Here is a 24,264-nt window from a genome sequence, read left to right on the forward strand (position 1 = left end):
CAGTAGGAGAGGGTGTCATGGCACTGGGGATGGCATCAGCTAATTACTGGTGACAGCAAAAGTGACATCCTAGGAACTGGCCCTTCACCCTGCTGGGTTCAGGCTGATGCTTTCACCATGTGGAGGCCCAGATACAAAAAAATAAAAATTCCCTGCAGCATCAGAGATTTTGCTATTACATTTAGCTATATTTTAAATTAGCTTTTCATTTCCTAATTTCCACCTGTTAGGCTTCGTTTGTGTATGTTATGTTTTATGATCTATGAGAATGTTATGAGAAACAGGTATATAATAACAGTTTAATCATCTGGGAAACAGGTCTGGAATCTGGTACAAATTTCATGTGGGTTTCCCTACACTGGAATTACAGGTACATTTGGGGTATACTAACACTGATAAATATTGAGCACTTAGTTTCTTCATTTATGTTGTAAAAATCTTGTTTATCACTATTTTACCATTTTTACTCTTCATTTTTATGATATCTTTTGTTTGGACAGGACAATGAAAAGAGTAGCTGTAGTCCATCATTTTTAAAAATTGTTTGTCATAGGTTCCTCTTCTTCCCATGATATAAAAGAGTGATGCTTGAACAGAAATAATGTTTTTGGGTTTAATTGTTTTATTAAAGTTGTGTATAAAAAAATCTTATTAAAATCAGACTTAGCATGATTTTTAAAACATTTGAATCATTACCATAAACAATATCCCTGTAATGAGCATCACTGACATTTTTTGTGTTCTTTTCATAGTAGATTACTGTATACTTGCCTCTAATTATAGCAAATCCTATTACATTAATTTCCATTGTAATGCTAATCTGATTAAAATAGTATAACGTTAACAGTCACACACATGATAATGAGAAAGCTTTATACACTCTAAGCTTTATATACTCTAATGAGAACAACTTTCTTCTTGAAAGTGAAAAATGGTTTTGATATTTGTGATAAATGTGCAAATACTCAACTAGACATATAAAACTGTCCTCAACTCAGATTATAAACAATTTCAATACATTCAGGAAACATCCCTCTAAGCTTCAGACTCACATCTCATGAATGCGGAAACATTCCTATCAGCATTTAATTAAAGATATTAAGAAGATGCTAAATAAGGCTCAGAATTTATAAATTTCATATTGATAGTCTTGTAAAAATTATAGATACACATTTTTATTTATAACATAAAGATAATTTATAAAATTAGGCATGTTCATAAATTTTGGCAAGAGAAACACCTTAAATTTTAGTCTGTCATTTTGATCTACTTATCCTGATGTGTAAGGTGCCATGCACAAAACTCACTATCGAACTGAAAAGAAAAGGGGCGAGGTAAGCAAGCAGCTTTTCTAGACAACTGAGTACAAACACATGAATTGAATGGTTGGATATGTCCTGGTTCCAGATTTTTCACAGTGGTTCTATAACACAACAACCACAGCAGTTCAGTTTCTCAGCCTGTGATATTTTGAATTTTTGTTTTTCAGAATTTTACACCCTTCCTCTGGGGAACAGTAATTATCCCCTGCTCTTCACAATCTTTTATTTTCTTTTAACTGTTGTGTGCTAGGAGGTTTGCCCACCAGGCATAGCTTCTAAAAATGAAAGTTATTAACAACTCCACATCCCAAAATCATAGCAAGGTCTGATAACACCTCACCTCAGAGTTACAGAGCCTCAATACACAGTTAGCAAGATGAATTAATTAGATCTTTGTGTTGCAGATGGCAGTCTACTCCTTAGAATCTTTTTTGGGAAGCGATGTTACTTACGCTTCTCTCTCTTTGCATCTCACATTGAAATTGTATGCTTGGTGATTTCTTCCCTCCAGTAGTTTTCTACATGAATAAGCCGTATCAGAGAGCACTAATGGAATTCATGCATATGCTTATTTTTTTCTACATTAAGCTTATTTTATCCTGTGAGAGGGTCATGCTTGTCAGGCATAATGTGATATTTGGATAATTTTGACTTCGGGTGGTTTTCTTTTCTTTTTTTTTTTTTTGTTAAGAGCAAAATCTTAGCATTACAAGCTTGCAAGGAATGGGGATATCTAAAACCACTGGACAGTGGCTGTTCAAGTCCACTTTGCTCTAGCCTGAATTCCTCACTTGAACAGTATTCTTATTACTGTAGTAACTTGAAATTTGCTTGTAACACTATAAAGCAATCCACATCAGATTTAAAAGAACAGTACTAATACTATTTGTATGGAAAACCTTCTAAATGCCCTAACTGTAGTGAAACAGGGATACTTGCTTACAAGTTTCTTATAAATATTTCAATTTTTTATTCTAGAGAACACTTTCGTCTTGATAACGCACAGTAAACTTATATATTCTGTGAGAGTCTATTCTCTTAAGAGAATAGAGAATCTCTCAAGAGATTCTATTCTCTTAAAACAATCTCTTCTTCTGAGAAAACAAGGTGAACATTCTTTCCTTCCAAAGCAAAATTATTCACCTCTCTTCATTTTGGCAACCCAAATAAATGATCAGGATGAACAGTTTCAGAAAAGGCAAGGTAGTTTTAAATGACTGTGTCAGTTCATTTCTGTTTCCACTTAGACCCACAGCTCTCTGCCACCAGTCAGGCCAGCCTATCATGAAGGCACTTCAAAGAAATGTGAAAACTTGCCTTTGTGTGCATGGTCAATTATGTAGTAAAAGGCCACAGGAAAATTCCTTCAAGCATTTCTGTTTACTTTTTTATGATGGTACTGTATGTATCTCTCTATATATATTTATATTATCACTTGACTTGTATTTTATGAAAAAAAAGCATGAGGCAAGAAAAAACACTTTGCATTATATTCAATAATTTAATGTGAGTACAAAGAAGCCCTAGTAGATCGAAAAAGTCAGAGAACGATGTATTTTAAATGCATCATTTTAAAAATTAGGAAACATACAAACACACACTTTTGAGAAGGGAGAGAATAACCCCAGAGTCATTGCACTTGACAAACTTGTAGATTCTAAGGAATTGTTTTGTCTTTGACAGATATGATTCCTCCCTTTTTCTTTCTGGAAAGAAAATAGAAGCTGTAACAAGTTTACAGACAGACTGAAATAGCAAGGGAGTTGTTACAGTAGCTTTGATGGAAATCTTTATTAATATTATTACTATAATTGACTACCTATACAAATTCACATTACTAACAACTCCTGCAGGAAAAAACCTTCCTTAGTAAATAGGAACATTTTGATTAATTTAGAGATGGAGATCAGTCAACTAATGTCATGTTTTAATGTCACTACTGTACCCTACCAACTGAACTGTGTAATAAAAGGTTCTCAATTAATTTTAAATACCACAGAAGCATAGAACATGACATATATCAAGATTTGTTTGTCACTCATTAGAGTAAAAGTCAGCAAGGGGAACAGGTTCATCTTGGAAGTAAACAAAATGTTAATTCTTCAGCCCACTCAGTAGCACAGTATTGAGAGCTATATGGAACAGATGATGTAATGTTATTAGAAGTGTCTGTTATATGCACAGTACAGCCAAAATTAACTCTATCCTAAAATTCAAATAAAAAGTTATTTAATATTCCAAGAAACTGGCAACAAGTTTATTTAACATTTGATTTAGTTCTAATAAATTTTGCAAACCTAAAAATCAATGCAACTGAGTGCTTGAAATGTGCCATTAAGATGTAATCTGGCCTCAGAAGTTGCTGATGCAACCATTATGTTACTAATAAAAATGCCAGTTATTCTGGTAAAATTATTTTTTAAATTTTTGCCAAACAGTAGCTTATACAGGTTTGTTGAACAAAACAAGCTACATCAGCAAATAAAAAGTATTTTTACTTTTTTACCAGCACAGCTACGCCAGTTTGAAGTGCAGCTTCTTTTTCCTCACATTCTTGCTGAAAAACATTATCTGAAATAATTTAAGTCTATAGTGTCTCCAAAGAGTCTTTTGAGTCAAATTTCCCCTGGTCCTGGAAGCACAGTCCAAACTGACACAGGTTAGGGTTTGAAAAGGATGGCAGCTAGTGACAACTGGCACTGCAGGGTTGTGTGATGGGCTGATGATAAGGAGAAAGTAAGACAAGGTTCTGCAATCTTGTACTGAAATCAAATCTAAAGTCTGCAGGGGTAGATAATGCAAAAATCTTGCTTTGCGTTTTCTGAAATGTCATATTTATGCTATCAATATTAAGATGGAAAAAATGAGAGGCACAACTTAGGATGAAGAAGCTTTACATCACAATTACACTTCCTCAGTCTTAGCAGCTGATGGGAGCTCCTGCTGTTCAGCTTCTCCGTGGCACCCTCTAAGTTGCAGTGAGTCAGTCTGCTGCTGCTGACAGCAGCCTAAAATCACCATGGCGTGGGCCAAGACTGGCACACACTGGATCAAACTCCACCTTCTCAGGTTCTTTCCATCAATTTTCTGGATATACCACTGTCCTGGTGTAACCAATCATCAGTGGAGTTATGCCAAGAGCACATCCACTCAGTGTAGCAGCCACACACAACATTGCAGCCTGTAACTGTGTAAAAGAGCTCTCTGAGCCAAGAGGTGCATTGGAAGGTCATTCTGGAGACAGGCTTCAGAGGAGGCCAGGGCATCACACATGGTAAGAAATAGATTGTACAGCTTGTTCTAAGGTAAAGTCTGCAGCTGAGTTACCTGAGCAAATAAAATTAAGAAATTAATATGGTTCTGCTTGGTTTGCACTGAAAAAACCCCTATAAAACAGCTGTATTAACCTAATGGGAATTAAATTGGTTTTAAAACACACACTAGGTTCAAAAGTTTCAGCTTTCTGCAGTGAAGGAGAGTATATTCTGTTAGACAGAAAGGGTTTGATGAAGCACAGAAAATACCATCAGAGAGCCTCTCTTGCACAGAGCTCCACCTTAGAAATGTTGTTCTCAGCAGACAGGTCCGTGCAGGCCTAGGAGATAACAGTGGGATGTCTGGATGCTTCCCCTAATCTGAAAGCTGCTGATTGACCCCTGTTAAAAATAGCCTGTTCATCTAAAAGGAAAGAAAGATAGGATCTTTTTACTCTTTTAGCATACATGCAAAACATTGGTGCTTAAAACAAGATGTTCTGAAAGGCAATATATAATGGAGCCACACTAAGAGGGAATAGATGCAAGAAAACCAGAAATAATGCCAATTAAAAAAATGTCTTCATTAATAACTGGTTTTTATCTCTGTAATGCACATCAAGAAGTACAGAAGATGATGCATAAAATGGACATAAGTTAATTTGTTAATACCAGATGGATAGACTATCATAGTTGAAAACTATAGAGCTAAATTTGGAATAGCTGTCATTATTCAGCAAATTTAAATAGATTTAGGAATCCCTATTAAATTAGGAACAGGAATCACATCAGAAAGAAGTTTTGAATATATACCCAAGCTCCACTCTAAGTCTTTATGCAAGGTACTGCAGTCACATTTCTTAACTCTTTTGTAGATAAATGCCTAAAACAAATATATGTCCCAAATCTGCCAATGGGAAAATAAAAACCCATAATTTTGAGCTTCTCTAATACGCAGTTCCTTTACAAAGTAAAAACCTCCGACAGCTTACCTGCTTCTTCCAGATTTATCATCTTTCAAATAAACTTCACATTCCATATCCTTAGATTCTACAAAGATCTACAAAATTTTCACCACTACAACCAGATTAAGACTAGATTTTTTGGGGAAGAATTTCTATATGAGATGTATTTTTATAACTAGCAGATGTTACATTCAAATATTTAATAATAACACCACCAAATATTTAAACTAATACAGTCTCATCATTATTTTAGTCAGCACTTCCTACCATTTTAAGGTGTGTATTATTTTCTTGAGAGTAGTGCACAAATGTAATTGACAACTTCAATTACAATGTCACTATCATTCTGTTAATGTTGTTGAGTTCAAAACCCAGCCCACACTTACTCTCATATGTGTGGGCAACAAGAGTTTTTTTAGTCAGCTAATGATGACTAGATACAAAGGAGAAAGCAACAGGTTTGTTTTAGGGTTCTTGGTTTTAAGGCAAAGTAGGATCTCTACAGGTATTCAAACTAATTTGATAGACTGTGTATATAAGATATATACTTCCCAGTTAGTATACTAAGAGCATTGTTTAAGCACAACAATTAATGCCACCCCCTTAATCTTCCTAATCATTTCAAGTTAGTGATCCCTCATTCCTTGTAATGCCTGAGTTCTTCAAAGTCCAAGTACCCATTAACAGTATCTTGAGAGCTGGAGCTGTACACGTTCACACTGGACATCAAGCTGCCATTTGAATTTTTTAAAGCATTTGTGATACAGATATTTGTGCACATCAGATTTCTTGGCTGAAGATGCAAGGCCATTGAACTCATTAACTACAGTAATGGAACTATTGTGTTTCTAATTAAAATCTGTTGTGCTTGTTAAGTATTGTATTTATCTTCTCTGCTTCCTGTGCAGTGAATAGGCCTAGGCAGAATGCAGCCTACTGCAGTGTTGAGGTATATATTATACATTCATACACAAAAAGTCACTGAAATGCTCATCTGTGAGCCATAAAGTGTCAATGTTATTCACATTATTTCTTCCTAGCTGACAGCACCACTTTAGGACCTCAACTCTGGGTAAGGATTACAGCTCATACTATTTACATTATTGCAACTTAATGAAAATTTGTTGCTTCAGCATGGATTTGTTCTTACCTGCACTTGCAAAATATCTATTTATAAGCTTAAACAGGGTATCTCACGCCAAAGTGTTTCCCACCACCATTGGTCAATGTGTCCAGGTAGGTGCTACCCCTCACTTCAGGGATGTTTGCACTGAGGGTCTCTGATTGTATTGTACCAGGTGTTAGAACTTATTCCAAATGAACTCCTCAGACACCAGTGTTGTGCTGCTGTTAAAGCTGATCTTCAGGAGGAAGGCACATAACAGATTAAAGCCGTGACAACTGTGTCACACCTGAGGCCGTGACACAGATACGTGTTCAGCTATTTGTGCTTAAGCACCCAGAAGGTGGGCACCCCTTTAAAATCATTTAACAGTTTTAGTTTGGCTTTATCACCATATGATTCTCAAACACACTTCAGTTGTTTTCCTCACATGGAAATAAAACGATTTAAAAGAGGCTGCCTTGCTGTTCGCTGTGGCCTCAGCAGGGTTTTTAGGTGCGACTGCCCGTGCAGGTGCTCGGGGCGGCTCCGGTGCTCCCGCGGCGGGAGCTGCCTTCAGCCGCCCTTGCTGAGGGGCACTTGGCGGGACGCGCTGCCCGCTCGGCCTCACCCTCAGCGCCCCCGCACCTGCCCTCGCCTCGCCTCACCCCACCCTCCTGCTGACCTGCCCCTCACGGGGCCGCCCCGCGGGCGGTGAGGCGTTTGCCCCGCTGCTCGGTGACTGCGACCCCACAACCGACACCGTTAGCCGGGAGGGCGATTAAAATAACATGGGGCTCCTCTAGGCGCTAATGGGATTAGCGGCGAGGCCGGCGAAGCACGGGCAGCGCTGCGGCCATGGCGCGCCTCTGATGGCGGGAGGGCAGCGCGGCGGCTGCGCCTCATGGGCGGGGGCGGGATACCCCAGGTAATCGGGGAGGGCAGCGGGGCGGGAGCGCCCCGGCGGCGGGCAGGGATGGTGGGGAAGGCCTGCTCGCCCCGGGGGCGAGGGGAGGCGGCGGCCGCCCCGAGATAGCCCAGGTGAGGAGAAGGCGAAGTGGGGGGCCTGGTCGGGGGCGGGGAGCGCGGCGCGGTGGGAGCGCGGCGGGAGAGAGGGAGGCGCGGCTGTGGGTCGGGGGAAAAAGCGCGGTGGGCTGCGAGGAAAGGAGTGCGACAGCGGGAGGAGGAGAGGAGCGCGGGCCCGGGGGAGGGCAGAGCGCGGCGGGAGGCGGAGGAGAGCGTCAGCTGGAGCGGGGATAGCGGGAGCGCGGCGGGAGGCGGAGGAGGAGAGCGTCAGCTGGGGGCAGAGATAGAGGGAGTGCGGCAGGAGGAGGAGGAGAGCGTGAGCCGGGGGGGCAGAGAGAGAGGGAGCGCGGCAGGAGGAGGAGGAGGAGGAGGGGAAGAAGCGCGACGCAGGGACGGCAGATGCCTGGAAATAAAAATTTGATGATTGCATGCAGCGGCTGGAGAGACTCTGTCGGTGGCGGCGGCGGGGACGAGGCAGGGACAGGGGGGGCGACGGCAAAATGAAGTATCAGAAATACCTGACTGTCTTGCAGATGGCCATAGGGGTGACCGCCTCCAACAGGGGCAGTCTGATGCCCTTAAAGAGGAAGCTGTGGTGAGTAGGCACAAACGGGGCCGCGGGCACTGCGGGCCGGGCCGGGCCGAGCGCGGGCCGCGGCGGGACGGGCGGGCGCGGCGGCGGGGGGTCCCCGCGGACATGAGGGGCGCCGTGCCCAGACCCGGCCTGCGGCTCCCGGCCGGCATCGCCGGGGCACAAAGTTCCCGGCGGATTCGTCGGCAGCCGCATGGAAACGCCGGGAGGCGTTGGCGGTGCCGGCGGAGCTGTCCGCGCCCGGCCCGGCGGAGGACGCGGCTGGAGCAGGCTCCGCTCCCGCGGGCACGGCGCTGCCGGACCGGCACAGCGGCAATGGCAGCGCGGGCTGAGGGCGCGGGAGCGGCTCCGGCGGGGGCTCCGCTTGCGTGACAGCCCGAGTGTTGCCGCCGATGTAGCGCAGTGTGCTCCCGCCCCGGGCTGTGCAGAGCCGGGTCCGGATTCCCTGCCCCTGCTGCTGCTGCTGCTGACAGGTGTACCGAGAAAATGGGAACAAGGAGACGCAGGTCCAATAGATTAGTGAGAGCCCCAGAGTAGTGCTGTTCAAATATGGTCATTTTTCCTTGAACCCTGCGTTTCCCCTCACTGATTCTCACTCCTTTTGTGCTTGCTGATTGTGTGCTGAACTGATTTTTCTGGATGAATCAACAACATGTTATGAAAAATGTATTAAAGTATAGTGGTGTAATGTGGGTGAGTAGGGCACCGGCAGGCGTATGGCACTGCAATACCCAGGCACTCGTGGGCGGGCAGGAGCCCACTGTTAGCTCCATGGGAGCAGCGGGACCTGTGTCATCATCAGGACAAATCCTGAGGAGGAAATATTGTCACATCTTCTGAGAGGGAGATGTCAAATCACAAATTTGTACACTGAGGATTTCTTATCTGAAAGGAACCAGGAGTAATATTAAGGTGGTAGTGGTTATACAGTTTTCTTTCACTGTACTTACCTGGCCCTAGTGAAGCAAAGTAAAGCATCAGAGAAGGCATGATAGGTCATTTTATTTGAACATAGATAGTTTGCAAATAAAATTATTGTCAGCAGTTGTAACAAAAATGGGCCTTACATGAATTGTAGAATGTGGAGTTTTTAATACTTTGCTTTTCCTCACAGTAGAGACAGTGTCAAGAAAATGTATCAATTGAAGAAACATAATGTGTGGAACTAGTAAGCTTTCTGTCATTAATTCCAGGTCTTGGTATTCCTTGCAGATAGAACACAGTTTGATGACTCTGTTCTTCCTGCTGGTAAAGAAAAAAATCAAATTAAGTTTTAGACAAAAATATGTTATCATGCAGATAAGTTTTATTATGTTTAATCAGATGTTTTTGCAATGTATTTGGTGGTTTGATTCTGATTATGTAAGTTATATAAAGTGTACCATACCTTTTTTATTCTCCCCAAATGCCACTCCTGCCTGTGTGCAGCAGTGGATGCAGTTGTGTCTTACATCTTTTGAGAAATTTAATTATGGAAAACGTAATTATGACAGTGTTCTATTTAATATTTTGTATATTTTCTTGGAAGTATTTTGTTTGCTGGCATGTTAAGGGAAAGCTATATGTAATTGTGTGCTTTAAAAGTACATCTGAAAGGACCTGATTCAACTCCTGCTTTGTCTTCCTTGGAGTTAGATCAGCTCTATATTGTCCTGTTTCATGATGAGATTCTGTGCTTTTCGAGGTACAGCAAAATATGCTAGTGGCTCCACACTAATATATACCACAAGCATTGCATTTCATAACATTTCTAACTTGGCATCATGTTGCTGCAATGCAATGCTGTGTGAAGATTTAATTGACTAAAAGTGTTACTGTTACTCAAAGTGTTGCTGTTACTCAAATCAATGCAATATATGTGTATATTCACAATACATAAACCAAAAGCATATTCCAATACTGTATCACTGGAAGTCTCAAAAATACCAAAAGAAAACACATAAATCAAGTTCGCCTATAGTCAGGGGGTGCTTTTAAATCTATTTTTATTTGCTTATTTTTAAAAGCTTAAAAAATTCTCCTTAACCAATGAGATTCATAAGCTCTTTGATGTGTGAATCCATATTGTAAGTGGAAACGAAGATATAATTTAATAAAAAAGGGTTAAAATGCTCATCCTTTTGTTGGTGGAGATAATCCACCTGAATCCTACTGAAAGAAAATGAAAAAGGTAACAGCAAATAACAGCAATGTTTTATTTCTTTAGGGAGCATCTGTCACTCCAATTTTCTCCAGCTTTCCCCCCCACCAAAGTCTATGTCCTGTTCTGTGATGCATGGAAGCAGAGCTACAAATGAAAATATCAATGTCTCACGATGGGTTAAGAATAAATAGTTATTAAGTGGCTAGGAATAAACCAGGCAATTAGAGACAAGGAAGCTATGCCACAGGCTTGCAGTGGGAGATGAGGAGACAGAAACCTGCTTTGTATGGAGTTTGTAATTTTATGATGAGGTTTACTTGGGGCAGTAGTTCTGGACTCGGTGCTGGAGGAAGCTGCTGGAGTCCTGAACTGCTGATTCAGATCCTTTCCTGTGTGTGTGCAGTGTTGTAATCTAATATGTGGGAGCCTAAACGAGATGAGTAGGATGTTTTTAATCCTCTTGCTGGAGGGACAGCATTTGGATACAAAACCCACCACCATAACTCTGCTAGTACAGGTAGAGTGCAGCAGGGACTGACATCTGCAAAGGTGGTCAAGAAGAAACTGACAGCTGAACTGGGCGTAGTTTAAAAATAGTCAATTTTTATAAATATTTACTGAAATCCCAATATGTGCAACCTGAGTCCTTTTACAATAGAGAAATGCTAAATCACATTATTAAGGGGAGTTACACAGGTAGAACATAATTTCTTGTCAAAATGACTATTGCGTTTTTCTGCTGCAAGGAGAAGATAGCGGGCAAATAAATAAACAAATGAAAAAGAAAAAACAACAACAAAACCCCCAACAGGAAATTCTATCCATTCTAATAGTTCTTCTCACTAATATTCCCTTCTGGTTCCTACAGCATTTGCCTTGACTCTTTCAGAGTTCCTGTGCTTTGGTGAACACCCCGCTGCTCCCCTTGGTGCAGGGGAGTGCAGCATTGTGAAAAAAGGCAAAAAGCTCACTTAGTGATAGGTTTTCATTGGGGAGATTATGGAAATGACTGAGACTATTCCATATTTACATTCTTTTAAGAATGATTGGTAGTTGTCTGAGGCAATCTAGGTTACAGAAAAGAATGCAGATGCAGTGCACTACAGAATTTGAATTTTGACAGGATCCAGTTCCCCTGTTTGGTGGTGTTGTTAAAAGAATGTGTGATATAGAAGCCTGGATGTTAAATGATTGCTGCTTCTTGTAAGATATTGCACAGGCACATTTATTTTCAGGCATAGGAGTAAACTTATTTGGAATCAGTGAGGAGTAACCAGCATGTCTGGAATTAAGCACTGAATGCTTTCTTGTCTCAGAGTCTTTGTATTTAAGCTTATTGGCTGTAGAAGCCCAGGCTTATAATGAAGAATGTCTGTTTTATCATTAGGACCATCCCTAGGGAGAAAAGTGTCATGGTTTGTTTATGTTCCAAGTAGAATCATATTTAGTATAATTAAATAATGGAAAATGTCACCTTAATGTGGGAGAAAGAAAACATCGAAGATTAATCTTCTTGGTGTCTCTACAGAACTCTATGGAAAAGTACAGATCTTCAGAATGGATATTTTCCATTTTTGATTACTAGTTCCAGTTAATATTGTTTGAAATGAGGATAAAAACTTTAGTTTAGCCCATTGTAAATCTTTATTTATGTTGCGAGTTAATTAATACTTAATTTTTTTCTTGAGGGATGTGTGGTTAAGGATACATCCTTAGAATCAACATACTTGCAGAGGTGCACAAAAATTCAACACTGCAGCTGAGTGCTCAGTGTCTCTAGCATTGTTTCAAACTTGCCTTTTCTCAAACAAATATTAATATTGAGTAACTATAATTGTTAGTATTTCCAGTCTGATCAATGGGTGTAAATGTCAGCTTTTCCAGCCTTGTGTTTGAGACAGAAGCCAGTGCTCACACTGAGCTCAGCCCAGCCTGCGTCCTCACTTTTGGTGCTGCTGAGGAAGCTTGGCTCCTAATGGGAGGTATAACAATTATGGGAATTTCATACATCTCCCAGCTGAGATCTGTGTAGTTGCCAGAGGCAGAAGTTTTTGAGAAGCTTGCCTTGGATGTTGCTGCAAGAACTTAAATGCTTTCTTTATAGGATAGGCAGGCAACTTGCAGTGTATGAAAAGTGCAATAATTATGTCCCCATTAGAAATCTTGTGGAGGCTGCATGGTTGTCAAAACCTTGTCCACTCTGCATTGACTCCAGCACTAATACTGCACCTGGAAAACAAATACAGAAAATGTGTCATTTACAGACCCGTTTTTTAAACATTCTGATGCTGACTTTTATAAAATTGCTCAGAATTCTAATCACTGAACAAGAAGAGAGTTTATGAAGTTCTTAAAAGATTTTCAATGTAACTGGTGTGTCTAGAAATTAAGATGATAGCAGTAATTTCAGACATAATTTAACTACAAAAAAATCAGGTGATATTGAAATTTTTTATAAATAGTAATTATATGTGAGTAGTATATCACTTTTATTCATAGACTCATATTATACTTGGACCATCTGATTATTTTAAAACATGTATTAAGTCATTAGCCCTTGATATGACACTTCACCTTGAAGTCACTGTTACACATTATCTTGTTCGGCTACTGTGCTTGTCGGTGGAATACAGATAGTGAAAGTTTAGGGGTTTTTTGCTTATTTTACAAACTAGAGAAATAATTTAGAGTCATGGTTATGTAATGTGATATATGATCAGGAAGAAGTCAAGGTCAATGAAACCGTTGTAAGAATTGTGGATAATAAATAAGGGCTTCAGACTCCAGGTGGGATATACAGAATGGTTCCATTTTACTTGACTAATATTTTCAAAAGTTAATGAATTGGGTGCCTTAATTTAGGATTCCTGTGATGAGCTCCATTAAAAAGGTGTTATGTTTCCAGAATAGCAAGCACACTATTTGAACAGAAACAGCAAATTTGAAGCAAGGCATCAGGAATTGTTCACTACCTTCAAAGATCCTTATGCTATATTCTACTTTTTGAAGCCCCAGACTTCCTTGAGCATTTCATTCCTAGACTTTTGTTCAGGAGTACTTGCTTTAAAGTAGTTGATGGCCTGCAGGTACTTTAAAAGGGCTCTTAGATATTTTTCTCCTTTAGCCTGCGATAGTTCCTCTCTACTCCTGATGCAGGTATTACAGTGACTTAGCAATTCACTTATTAATCTGCTATTAATATTGTATTAATATTAATTCAGAGATTAAAATAAAAGTTGAAAGGAGACAATCAGATGCAGCAAATTTTATTAATAAGTGTTTTTTTAAACTTAAGGTTCAGATGCCAGAACCATGGTACATTGCATTATAGTTTCAGTATTCACTTATGAAGAATAAAGTTTGTTTCTCTGATTACAGTGAACACTTTGGGAACATAAAACATGATTCAAAAGAGAGAAGGATTTTAAAAAGTTGTTTATCAGATTTTAAAATAATTTCATTTTGAGTCAATCTCAAGACGCTTTGGTCCTTTTCTCATGGCTTTGCACTCATGGGTTTATTTTGGAGCTTTATATTCTGAACTTTAGAGATGTACTCACTGTGGAAGTCACGAGTATTTGAAGGGATTCCTGTGCAATACTGCATGAGTGCTGCTAGAAATGGATTCTTGAGAGTCTCGTTGCTGTATCCAGCATTGTGCAAAGCCTGGGTAAAACCGGCCCAAGTCTGTCTCGGGTCTCTTACTGCTCTTACTGCTTCCCTTTGCTGAAACTCAGGGAGGAGTGGAGGCCCTGGAGAAGCTGGTAGTTCATTGGTTTGCACTTGTCCCAAAGTCTCCTCTTCACCCAGAGTCAAGCCCCCTGTGATGCTGTCAGTATGGATATCTTGCCTCACATCCTTCCTTTGCTGTCCATACAGTGCAAAGCTTCCCAATTCCCAATATCAATGATATTGATTGGATTTTTCTTTGGTTGGTTAAGTAGTGCTTTATTTGCATGTAAAGAGATCTAGAAACTAATGATTTTGTAAAGGATTGGAGGGAATAGATAAATTGTGATACTCCTTCTCTGTAATTATATTTTGTAACTTTAAAAATTCTTTTATGTATCTTAGAAGCTAGCAAGTGACAGCCATAATTTATTCTTCAGCAGAATGAAATGATAGCTGGATTCCTGCGGCAGCACGTTCATTTTTTCAAGTGGCTGTAAAGAGTGAAACTCCTAAACAGAAGAGCCTTGAAAACATGTCATTAGTGTGGTTCTTTGTTAAAACTGTGTAACTTTGATTAGCTTGTTATTTGTGTTTGTTTGGGTTTTTCCATGTAAGTAGTTTTCTTTTTTTTTTTTTTTAAAGTTTTTTTTGTATCAGAAAACATTAAAAGACTTGCAGCCTAAAGAAATGCACATTTGTGGGTAAGGCCCTAAAGTAAATGACTTGAAATGTTATTCAAAATAAGGAAAAGCCCAGTGTAGCTTACAGCTGTTTAACTTTTCTATTAAGTATAAGGAGGAAGTCTTAACGTGCCAAGCATTTAATTAATCAGAGGTGCATTTGAAGATTAATTAACTCAAATTATAAGTAATGGAGTAGGCAGCCCTCAAAGATTCCCTGTAGAGAGAATAAACAGAGACTCTGACAGCAGGGGAACAATTGATCTCTCTGAGGGCTCCAGCATCTGCATCTGCCATGGACACAGAGTGTGTTCAGTTAGGTACTCGAGCAGAGATGTTTGAGCGCTCTGTTACAGAAGAGACGTTCACACAACAGCAATGTGCTGCCATTGGAAATGCCACTGTCTGTGCAACAAGATAGAGGCTGAGCAGTTGTCTTTCTTTGGAAATCTGTCCTGGTAATTCTTGAAGACATTTTAGCAGGGAATCCGTGGTGTTCTTGAAGTTTCTGCTGTGTGAACAAATATGTTACTGTAGTAGGCAGGCATGGTCTCAGAATTCAGTCCATATATGATTAGACAAAAAATTCCAGTGCAGTCTCAGCAGGAGTTTCATATTGTAATTAAGATGTATGGATATTACAGTTATGTGTTCAGGTAGAAATTTGCAGTTTGAAGTTGGCAGTAAAATAACCCAAGGGGAAAAACCATCTAAACCAAATGACTATGTTATCAAGAGAACTTGGAGCAAGCTGTTTGAATGTGGGTCTGTGTGCATGTGTAAAAAAGCCCCAAAATCAGGCATCTGAAAACAAAATAGTTATTTGGTAGTTGCAGTGATTCAACAAAAAAATGAAAGGTTTAATCTTTATAAATTGAATAAGAAATAAGAGATTTGAAAGGATTTGCTTTAATTTTCACGTTTGGATATGGTAATTTCTTCTCCCTAGCAGTCCCATGGCCGTGTTATCCTGACCGTGACGTTGTGTAGGCCTGGAAGTCTTGCTAATCAAACAAGAGTATTCAGCATGTGGTTACTGTATTTTGTATTTGGAATTTGGTATTTCAGGAATTGATATAACCCACTATCCAATTTCCTGTTTAAGACATGTTATATGTTTAAGACATCTCCACCTTTATTTTTTTCACAAACATTTATGTGCATACAAAAGCCATTAATTCTAAGTTAAAGAACACAAAAAACATCCTGAAGTGTTTTTTTCTGTGAGAGGAATCTTAATGGTTTTTGGGAGAAATACTGAACTGCTGTCCAAAGACTATGGAAATGCAAAAAAATACATATTATTTCTTTTTTAAGCTGTTTTTTGAAATCTTCTATGGCTGCAGTTGAGAAATAATATGAAATAAGTATAAATCTGGGCATGAAGACTTCAGGTTTTTAGGTAATTCTTGGTGAGTGTATTTGCTGGAATGGAGTTTTCCTTTTCCTTAGGGGCCAGTCTGACTAGGGACTATTTTGTATTTAAAATATTAAGTACACTTAGTTAATTGTTAACTTAGTTCTGCTTATTAGTGATTTCCAACAAGCTCATTGAAATATGAATTGCTTCCTCCAAATATTTTAGTTATGGACTCCCCCTAGGATTATGTGTAGATTCCAATATGATGAAAGGCCTTATCAAGTGTAGTTGCTTAATATATTACCCCTATAACTTTAACAGATGCTGTTAATGTCATTATTATTGGTTGTTACTCATTGCTAGAATAGCTGAAGCACCATCAGCCCTCAAACTGGAAAAGGTCAAAAGCCAAATACTGCCAGGCTCCTGGTGATTTAGCTGACAGCCATCAATGTGTGTCACAGGACTTGGGTTTCTACTGAAGAAACAAAGAAAAATAGTCCTTTAAAATCTTCAGAAGTAAAATATATTTTTCTACAATGTCTTTTTTCTGATTCTACACACTTTTGTAAAAAAAAGATCAGAATGTTTTTGACAAAATCTGCAAGCAATGTGGTCCTGATGGGAGCTAGACTTCCACATACTTGTGGTCTTATTTTGGCACTTAGTGATTGAAAACTGTCACTTGAAATGACATTTCTTGTATGTATAGCATGGTGATGTGTTTTTCTTTGTAAATGTTTTATTTTAAGCAAATAAAAGAATGTATTATTTGTCTGATATGTGGCTCTTTTTGTTTGGCAGGGTAACTCCATCTTCCGAAAATCCCAATGGTGCTACCTGTAGTGTAAGTCAGGGAAAGCCCTCTTTAAGAAGAATAAAAGGGAGAATACACAGAAGCAAAAGTCTTGATAGCATTGATTTCTGTGAATTCACTGTAAGTACTATATCTTTTACTTTTATCTTATATGAAGTTAAAAGAACCTTATTAATGAAGCAGTTTGCTTCTTGCATTGGGTTTGCCTGTTTGTCAGATTAGCAAAGGTATTGTACTTAATGTTTTAATTGCCTTGCTACTGCCAGATATTGTGAGCTGTGGTGTCACTTATATGATTGGTGATGTGCAACTACATTCTTGTTCTTCAGCAACCATGAGACAGAAATTCCCATCTCAAATTTTAACATTGTTGCTTCCATAAGATTAAGAAATTGACTTGCAAATGAAGTAAATATGAAAAAAAATATGATTTCAAGTCTTATTTTTATATTAAGATTTTGGAAATTGTGTTTAAAGTTAAACACGACTTTTTACAAAACCCAAATAACTATTTCAGTTGCCTATGGCTATAATTAAGTGCTAGAAAAGGAAATATATTTTTCTAAAAGATGTGTATGTTTATAGCACTTGAAAGCTGGTGTCACAGGTGATAGGTTACTTCAATTAGGCAGTACTGGTGTATTCCTTTTCTCTTCTCTTTGCTTAGGGGGTAGATGTGTTTGTGTTACAGTTTCAGAAACTTCAATGTGATCATGGTAAAGAACCATGACAACCTCTCAGCTAACTGGAGGGAATTTGGTCAAAACAAATTATTTTCTGATAAGCTAAAATAATTTACTCTTTAAGTATTTAAACAGTGTCAAAGAATATGTTGAATTATAAATTGGTTATGAAATATGAGGATGAAAGAGCTAAAAAATATGTGCTGTCTTTAAAATGCAGAAATCAATAGTGATGTGAAGATATTGTGTGGCATTGCATGGTACTAGAAACAATATCACTAAAATATTCAGATGGGATTTGGGGAAACATCTTGAAGGCATAACAGTGGTTGGAGCGTGTTGTCTTTCAGTGGGATGTTTTTCACAGATGATGCCAATAGCATAATTGGTATTTTTTTCCCCAGGACAGCTTTGTTTCTAATTGCCAAGTCTCACAGCGCTATCTCTGGGACAAAGAGCTTGTTGTTTGCTGTTGAAGGAAGTGCTGAAGTTGCTGGGAAGGATTTGGGCTGTGGTGTGTTGTGTGGGCTCTGGCCAGTCCTGCAGGGCCGTGTGCCCTGGGCTGAGGGAGCTGTGCTGGGGCTGTGCTGCCCCATCCCCGCTGCCCTTGCTGTGTCTGTGCTCCTGTCACAGCACTGATCCCGCTGCAATCATTGCTCTGCTGAAGGTTACAAATTCCCCCAGGGAGCAAAATTTCCTTCTGCTATATGGCTCTTCATCTGTGTGGTCCTATTAAGGAGTTTTATCTAAATCTATCTCTACTCCTGGGGCCTTCAAAGAAAAAGAGATTATAGCCAACGGTAAAAAGAATTTCTTGCATGCCATAGAACCTTTGCAGAGAGATTTGAGACAGATAATAATGGGCACAACTGTGTCTATAACATACAATGTGTAGAGTGTGTCATGGATAAATTCATACACTAATAGCTAAGTATTGATAATTAAGATCAGTAAAGGAAGTTCACTTTTTCTGAGGTCCCATGTTAAAGGATGACACAGATTTAAATAGCTAAGCACACAAATCAGAGTTAAAAGTATGGATTTTCTTGCTGCTACATGATTTAGAATTATACTGAAATATTTCTTGATATTGTATAATTGAGGTTTTATTGTTATCAAATTGTGATTAAAAATAGATCTAAAGAAGTAATTGAAGAAATTAGTATGCCTAAGCCTTTCAAGAGTGCTCTCAGAATGTAACATTTTTCATATTAAGAGTCTTCATCTAGTTAAAACACTCAGGCACTGGCAGACAGAAAACAATTAAAAATAAAAATTAAAACACAAAGAAGCTTTTAAAAACGTTCTCTTTACAACTATTTTATTATGTAGTATATTCATTTTCTGCACAGTGAAGTTGAAAAGTTTCGTATTTAAATATGTGGATAACTTATATGCTGACAGCATCCAGTGAACTGTTGGTTTCATTCATCATCTAATGAGAGTGAGATCCATTAATAATTCTGAATGTTGCTGGATTTCACTTTAAAATAAGTAATGTCAACGTAAATCCTAAACTAATCTTTTTTGGAAACCTTTTGTTTAAAGGTTTCACTCTGCAAATTCTTACTGATGACAAATCCTAACAGCAGAAAGACGTAAAAAATAACTTATGCTTTCTTTTCTTGAAGTGAATAAGTGTGTCCCCAGTGGGGAAGTTCTGCATTTCAATGCAGTATGCCCATACAAAAGTTCAATACATGAAAATGCTGTGTTTACTACCTGACTGTGACTTCACCTGAAGCTGGGGACAAGTTGTGGGAACTGCATTAAACTGAGAGGCTCTTTTAAAAACAGGTTTATTCTTTGCAAGGGAGGGATTAACCAGTGAAGAGCCTTTTGCATGTGTGAAATTTCAGCAGAGGCCAGGGAGGGACTGCCATGGGTGCCTTTAGAGGGTTGTCTGGGCAGGGTGGTGCTGCCAAGTCTGTTGTTTCTGCAGTTAGTAACATGTGAAGTTTGTGCTGTTTGTAGCTTTTGGTTACACCTGTGGCTCTTTGTATGGGTGATGTACCCCAGAGTGCAGCAGAGCTCCTTCCCTGTGGAGCCTCAGTGGCTGATGCCCTGCTGCTGCAGTGACCCATTGCAGGCCTCAGGGATGGGTGTCCCTGCTCAAGGCCAGGCTGGATGGCATTCTGGGCAACCTGGTCTAGTGGATGGCATCCCTGACCATTGTGAGGGAGGGAACTAGGTGACCTTTACGGTCCCTTCCAAACCCAGCCATTCTATGGTTTGGGTGAGACTGTCAAAGCACACAGTTCCCAGCTGGTGCACTGCCTACCTGTATTAACATCTCACAGCTGGCTCACCTGTGTTAAGCTCACAACACCCTTCCAGAAGGCCTAAGTTCTTCCTGATTACAAGTGGTGAGAGTCTGCAGGATTGCTGACAAAATCTCAATTTTATTTCTTAGTGATACCTCTGCTGTCTTAAGTGGATGATACTGGGGTTTGTAAGTGATGCCTCCTTTTACCATTTTGCTAAGGCAGCAAGTGAGAAGATAAAGTGATGAAATTATGTTAAGCCACAGAGTGATAGCACAGCAACTCCCTTAGAAAGCATATCCATTTTCAACTTCTTGCACCTTTTTTTCTTTTCTTTATCCTCTCCATGTATTAGCAGTACCACTTAGTCAGATTAGCACCTGTTCACCCAAACAAAGTAAAATCTGTTTTTTGCCCTTCAGTTCTTCTTTAAAGGAGTATCATCATGCTGTTCTGTGCCAGATATTAGCCCTTGAAAAACTCGGTTTTAGTGCTATGTATAAAAAAATATGCCTGTGTTTTATGTTGAACATTGGCAAATGTTTGTTTTCAACCCCAAAATGTTGCAGAACTCCTAGTCTACATTGTGCAAAAAGGAAGAAAAGGTAAAGAAAAGCATTATCAGCTCTTGGGGGCACATGTGGAATACCTCCTTCCTTGTAGATTGAGCCTGTTGTGCTAATGTTTCATTACATCCATATTTTAGTCTTTGTTACTCTGAACCAAGCCCTGGCTCTGTACAAGCTACCCCAGATAGCAGTAGCACTTCTGAGCCCAATTTGTTGACAGGGTTTTTGTTGTATTAGGCATTGTGCAAACACGAAATGTTTACTCTCAAGGACCTTACAATCCATTTCTAATAATAGGTAAGATGTGACTAAACTTTGATTCTTTAGCTGCATATGGCTCTGAAGCTGCTCAAGCGCTGCGCTGATGCCAGGGCTTCTGAAGGTCACGGTGGGATGCAGGTGCATTTTGGGACTGCCCTGCTTGATAGAGCCCTGGGAGTTGTTCTCCTGTCTGGTGTGGAGATGCCTTGGGAGGCTGTGTGACAGCTCTGAGGTGTTTGAATGGATCTCGTGGTTTGGTTGCTGCCCTGTGTGACAGAATTTGTGCAGGTCTCATAGCACTACAAACACTGACCACCCTATAATGTGAGGATGCAGAGAAACTGTTCCCTTCTTTTCCTTTTAGTCAGTGCTGATGTTTTCTGGGAAAGGGAGACTTTGAAAGCCTTTATAAAGAGCTCATATAATGAAATTTTATGTCTAAGATACTTTTTAGTTTTGTAACTCTTTGATTGGACTTGAGAAATTATTGAAATCAGCACCTTGAAAAGTGTATTTTTAAAGGAGTACAGATTTAAGCCTTTCTTGCAAAAAGCAGCCCTTTGGACAAAGGAGCTCATCTTGGAAATCAGAGCACTGCAGTTATTTCCAATATGAGCAAGCCCAGTCCTGTAGGCAGTGGCTGCTAGCCTGCTCTCACTGAACATGCACACAGCTAGGGTCAGTTCACCTGCAGCTGGAGAAAGCAGAACATCTCCAGTGTACTTCCATTTGCACTGGAGTTAAAATCCAAGGAATAATTTTGCAAAATGTTTATACTGATGCTGGTTTCTTTTTCTCACTTTTCCATTCCTTTCTAGCAATTCCTTTTCCAGGTGCATTTTTTGTCTCTCCTTGCCATATCCTGCCAATGAGGTGATGTTGGCTAGAATCGCTGTGCACCAATGCTTTAGAGGTTCCTGATGTCAGCATGTTAAGCACAAAAGTAACACAGTAGGGTAGGAGATTACCTAAAAGAGGAGAAAAGAAAGACAGCTAAGTACAAAGAACAGTCTGAATAAAGCACTGTGGAATGCATGACAAAATGGAAGAGGCAACAAAGGAAAAGATAATCAGAAAGTGAGAATTAGCTCATGTGCTGTTGCCTTCGTTAGATGGGGAGCACACATGTTCACCTAGAACAGTAATTTTTAGTGCACTGTAGTAAGTGTTATGCCTTTGAACGGGGGGTGATACCTTGTATAATTTCTTGCGGGGGAGCTGCAGAAACTCGGTGTTTCTGTGTGCTTGCCTGCTCTCATTAGCAGGATGGAGTGATTGACCTCGCATGCTCTGTGGGGGCGTGTGCCCGGCGTGCTCTGTGTGCAGGGAGCTGCGTGAGCGCCCAGCCCGGGAGCGGCTCCCACAGGGCTGTGGCGTTGTGCTGCTGCTGCCCTTTCACGTGCCTTACCATTTCTAATGAAGTTTCAGGGCTCTTTAGAGGCTTTACTGATTAACTTTAATGGATGTGTGTGATGACATCCTTATTTCACTTCCCCAGTCTCCCTGGTAGATTTTTATAGGATACAGCAGGCTCAGAATCAGTTTGTTGTCAGAAATGTCCTTACCACTGTGTTGGGTAGCTGTTGCTGTGAGTAGCCCCATTCCCCCAGTGAAAAAATGTAATGATCAAAACACAATACTGCACTATATTGGTTAACTTGTCATGGAGCCTATTGCTGAGCAAGGCAGCCTGGTCTGTACCAAAGCAGAGATTTATTGCAGTTTTTTATTTAATTTCATCTATTGCAAACTCATCTTCCCATTGAATCATCTTACAAATGATTGCTGAGGTGCTAGATATTATTCAGTATTTGATTATTGTTTTCTCTTTTTAAAATAAAATTCTTCAGCTTTTATATTTCCATTTATCTTGATTTTCCTGCTGAGCATTTTAATTTGAATAAATGTCTGTAAAACTTGTAAAATGAGAAATGAATAATAGCACAAATGGTATGTATCAGACTCAGTTTTTTAGGATGGACACATAAAAGAGCTCATGTTCTTTAAAAAGTCCTGCAGGTATTTTGGTCATCTCTGTAGATGTGGAAGGAAGAACTCATTAGCACAGCTGGAGTCTTGTGGATGCCCTTAATTTGTTACTGTTCAGAGAAGTGTGGTTGTTATGCAGCTGTTTCTGAGATTTAAATCCTCTCTGGTAGCTTAGCCTTGCTTCACAATATTGTTGTTGTACTGTAACCCATTTATTAGAATAATTTAATCTATTGATGGTGTATGAACACAGTACAGACTTTATACAGTTTTGGCTGGTTTATTTTACCTAAGATAGTCTAAATAATGAAAAAAAGGAACATTTAAGCAGTTTACACATTTTACAGTTAATGAAATGAAAATGCTTTGTCTTACATGTGTATTTTTATTGGGCAAGTATATTGAAAAAACTCAAAAATATGCATATTATTTGTTTTAATATATATAGTTAATCGTTTTAAGTACAGAGGAAAAAGAGTTTAATTTGAACAAGTGTGGAAATATAGTACTGATGGAAGGAGGGAAAAAAACTGGAGGCTTTTGATCCAAGATTACAATTCTTCTGGGAAAGAGTATATTTTCAGCATTGTTTATTCTGTCATCTTGCTTTTTATTTAAAAACAAATCCAAAGTTTTATGTAAGAGCTATTCTAAATGTCAAGGCAAATTATTAAGTCTCAAGCATAATACTAGGTGAAGCTTATACAGCCTTAAGATTAACCTAAGGAAGTTAACCATAAATGAACAAGTAATTTAATTTGCTAAATTCTGAATTGTGATTGACCTTGATTTGTGTTTCTGAATTGATTCAGACTGATTGATTTACGTTTCTCAACAAATTCAGTGTTCCAGTCTAAGTCTACCAAGGATGTTAACTGATGACTGTGTTTACATTTAATTTAGATTAGAAATATATTTTTGAGCGCATGTTTTGGGTTATTTTTATTTCTTCTCAGAATGGCACTGTGAATTTGGGCAGATGGAGCTGTACTGAAATACTCTTTGGCATTTGTTGGGGTAATACCTGCTTGATTACTCCACCACCATTATACTTGGCGGATGATTGTGACTTGTCAGGTCCATCATCTCTTAAAATGTCACAAGATATGTAGGCCATGGTGTATTTTGTCTTTAGGTTACATAATATCAGCTCCTCTTTGTGTGGTGCTGTGGGATGCTGTTGTCATTGAGTCTCAGTGTCAGTGCCCACCTGGCAGTGAGCTGCAGCCAGCCCCAAGCAGAGTGAGGGTCCAGTTGTTTGTCCTTCAGCTGGCCCAGAGATGGAGGGGGATTTAGAATGACCACTATCCCTGCTTTTCAGATACTTCTGAGCTCCTCTGAATGTCTCAGTTTCTGAGCTGAACTCTGTATGGAGCCACATGATGATCAGTGTTGTATTAAAGCAAATTGATGGGATGACTCAGGGAAAAGAGTAACTCTCATATAAATGTGAGCTTCTCTAGGTCAATGCTAAAGTTGTTTTTTTTTTTTCTGAAAAATCAAGGTTTCTTATTGTAGATTAGATACCTTAATGTTTTGTTAGGCATTAGATACTTGTATAATAA

The 24,264-nt window shown here is 39.4% G+C and overlaps 1 protein-coding gene and 1 long non-coding RNA gene across 12 annotated transcripts in view; one reads left to right on the forward strand and one right to left on the reverse strand.

Annotated features, from left to right (window-relative positions):
• Positions 1 to 1,955: 1,955 nt before the first annotated feature.
• LOC141730577 (uncharacterized) lies at positions 1,956 to 8,720 on the reverse strand. The gene is made up of 3 exons (XR_012582164.1): positions 8,188 to 8,720; positions 4,847 to 5,000; positions 1,956 to 4,649 (listed from the first exon to the last, which is right to left on the reverse strand). It is a non-coding gene; the product is annotated as an uncharacterized LOC141730577 (long non-coding RNA).
• The window catches only part of TJP1 (tight junction protein 1), a 156,666-nt gene continuing 139,865 nt past the window's right edge, over positions 7,464 to 24,264 (forward strand). For 3 of the 11 annotated variants that reach the window (XM_026793949.2, XM_074549467.1, XM_026793952.2), the window contains exons 1-2: positions 7,962 to 8,264; positions 16,921 to 17,053. In XM_026793949.2, coding sequence (XP_026649750.2) covers positions 8,098 to 8,264; positions 16,921 to 17,053 — 300 coding nt within the window. In that variant the 5' untranslated portion in view covers positions 7,962 to 8,097. The other 8 variants (XM_074549463.1, XM_026793950.2, XM_014267608.3 and 5 more) reach the window with 6 other exon arrangements.

Source organism: Zonotrichia albicollis, chromosome 11, assembly GCF_047830755.1.
Source record: "Zonotrichia albicollis isolate bZonAlb1 chromosome 11, bZonAlb1.hap1, whole genome shotgun sequence".
In the NCBI taxonomy this organism is placed as follows: domain Eukaryota; kingdom Metazoa; phylum Chordata; class Aves; order Passeriformes; family Passerellidae; genus Zonotrichia; species Zonotrichia albicollis.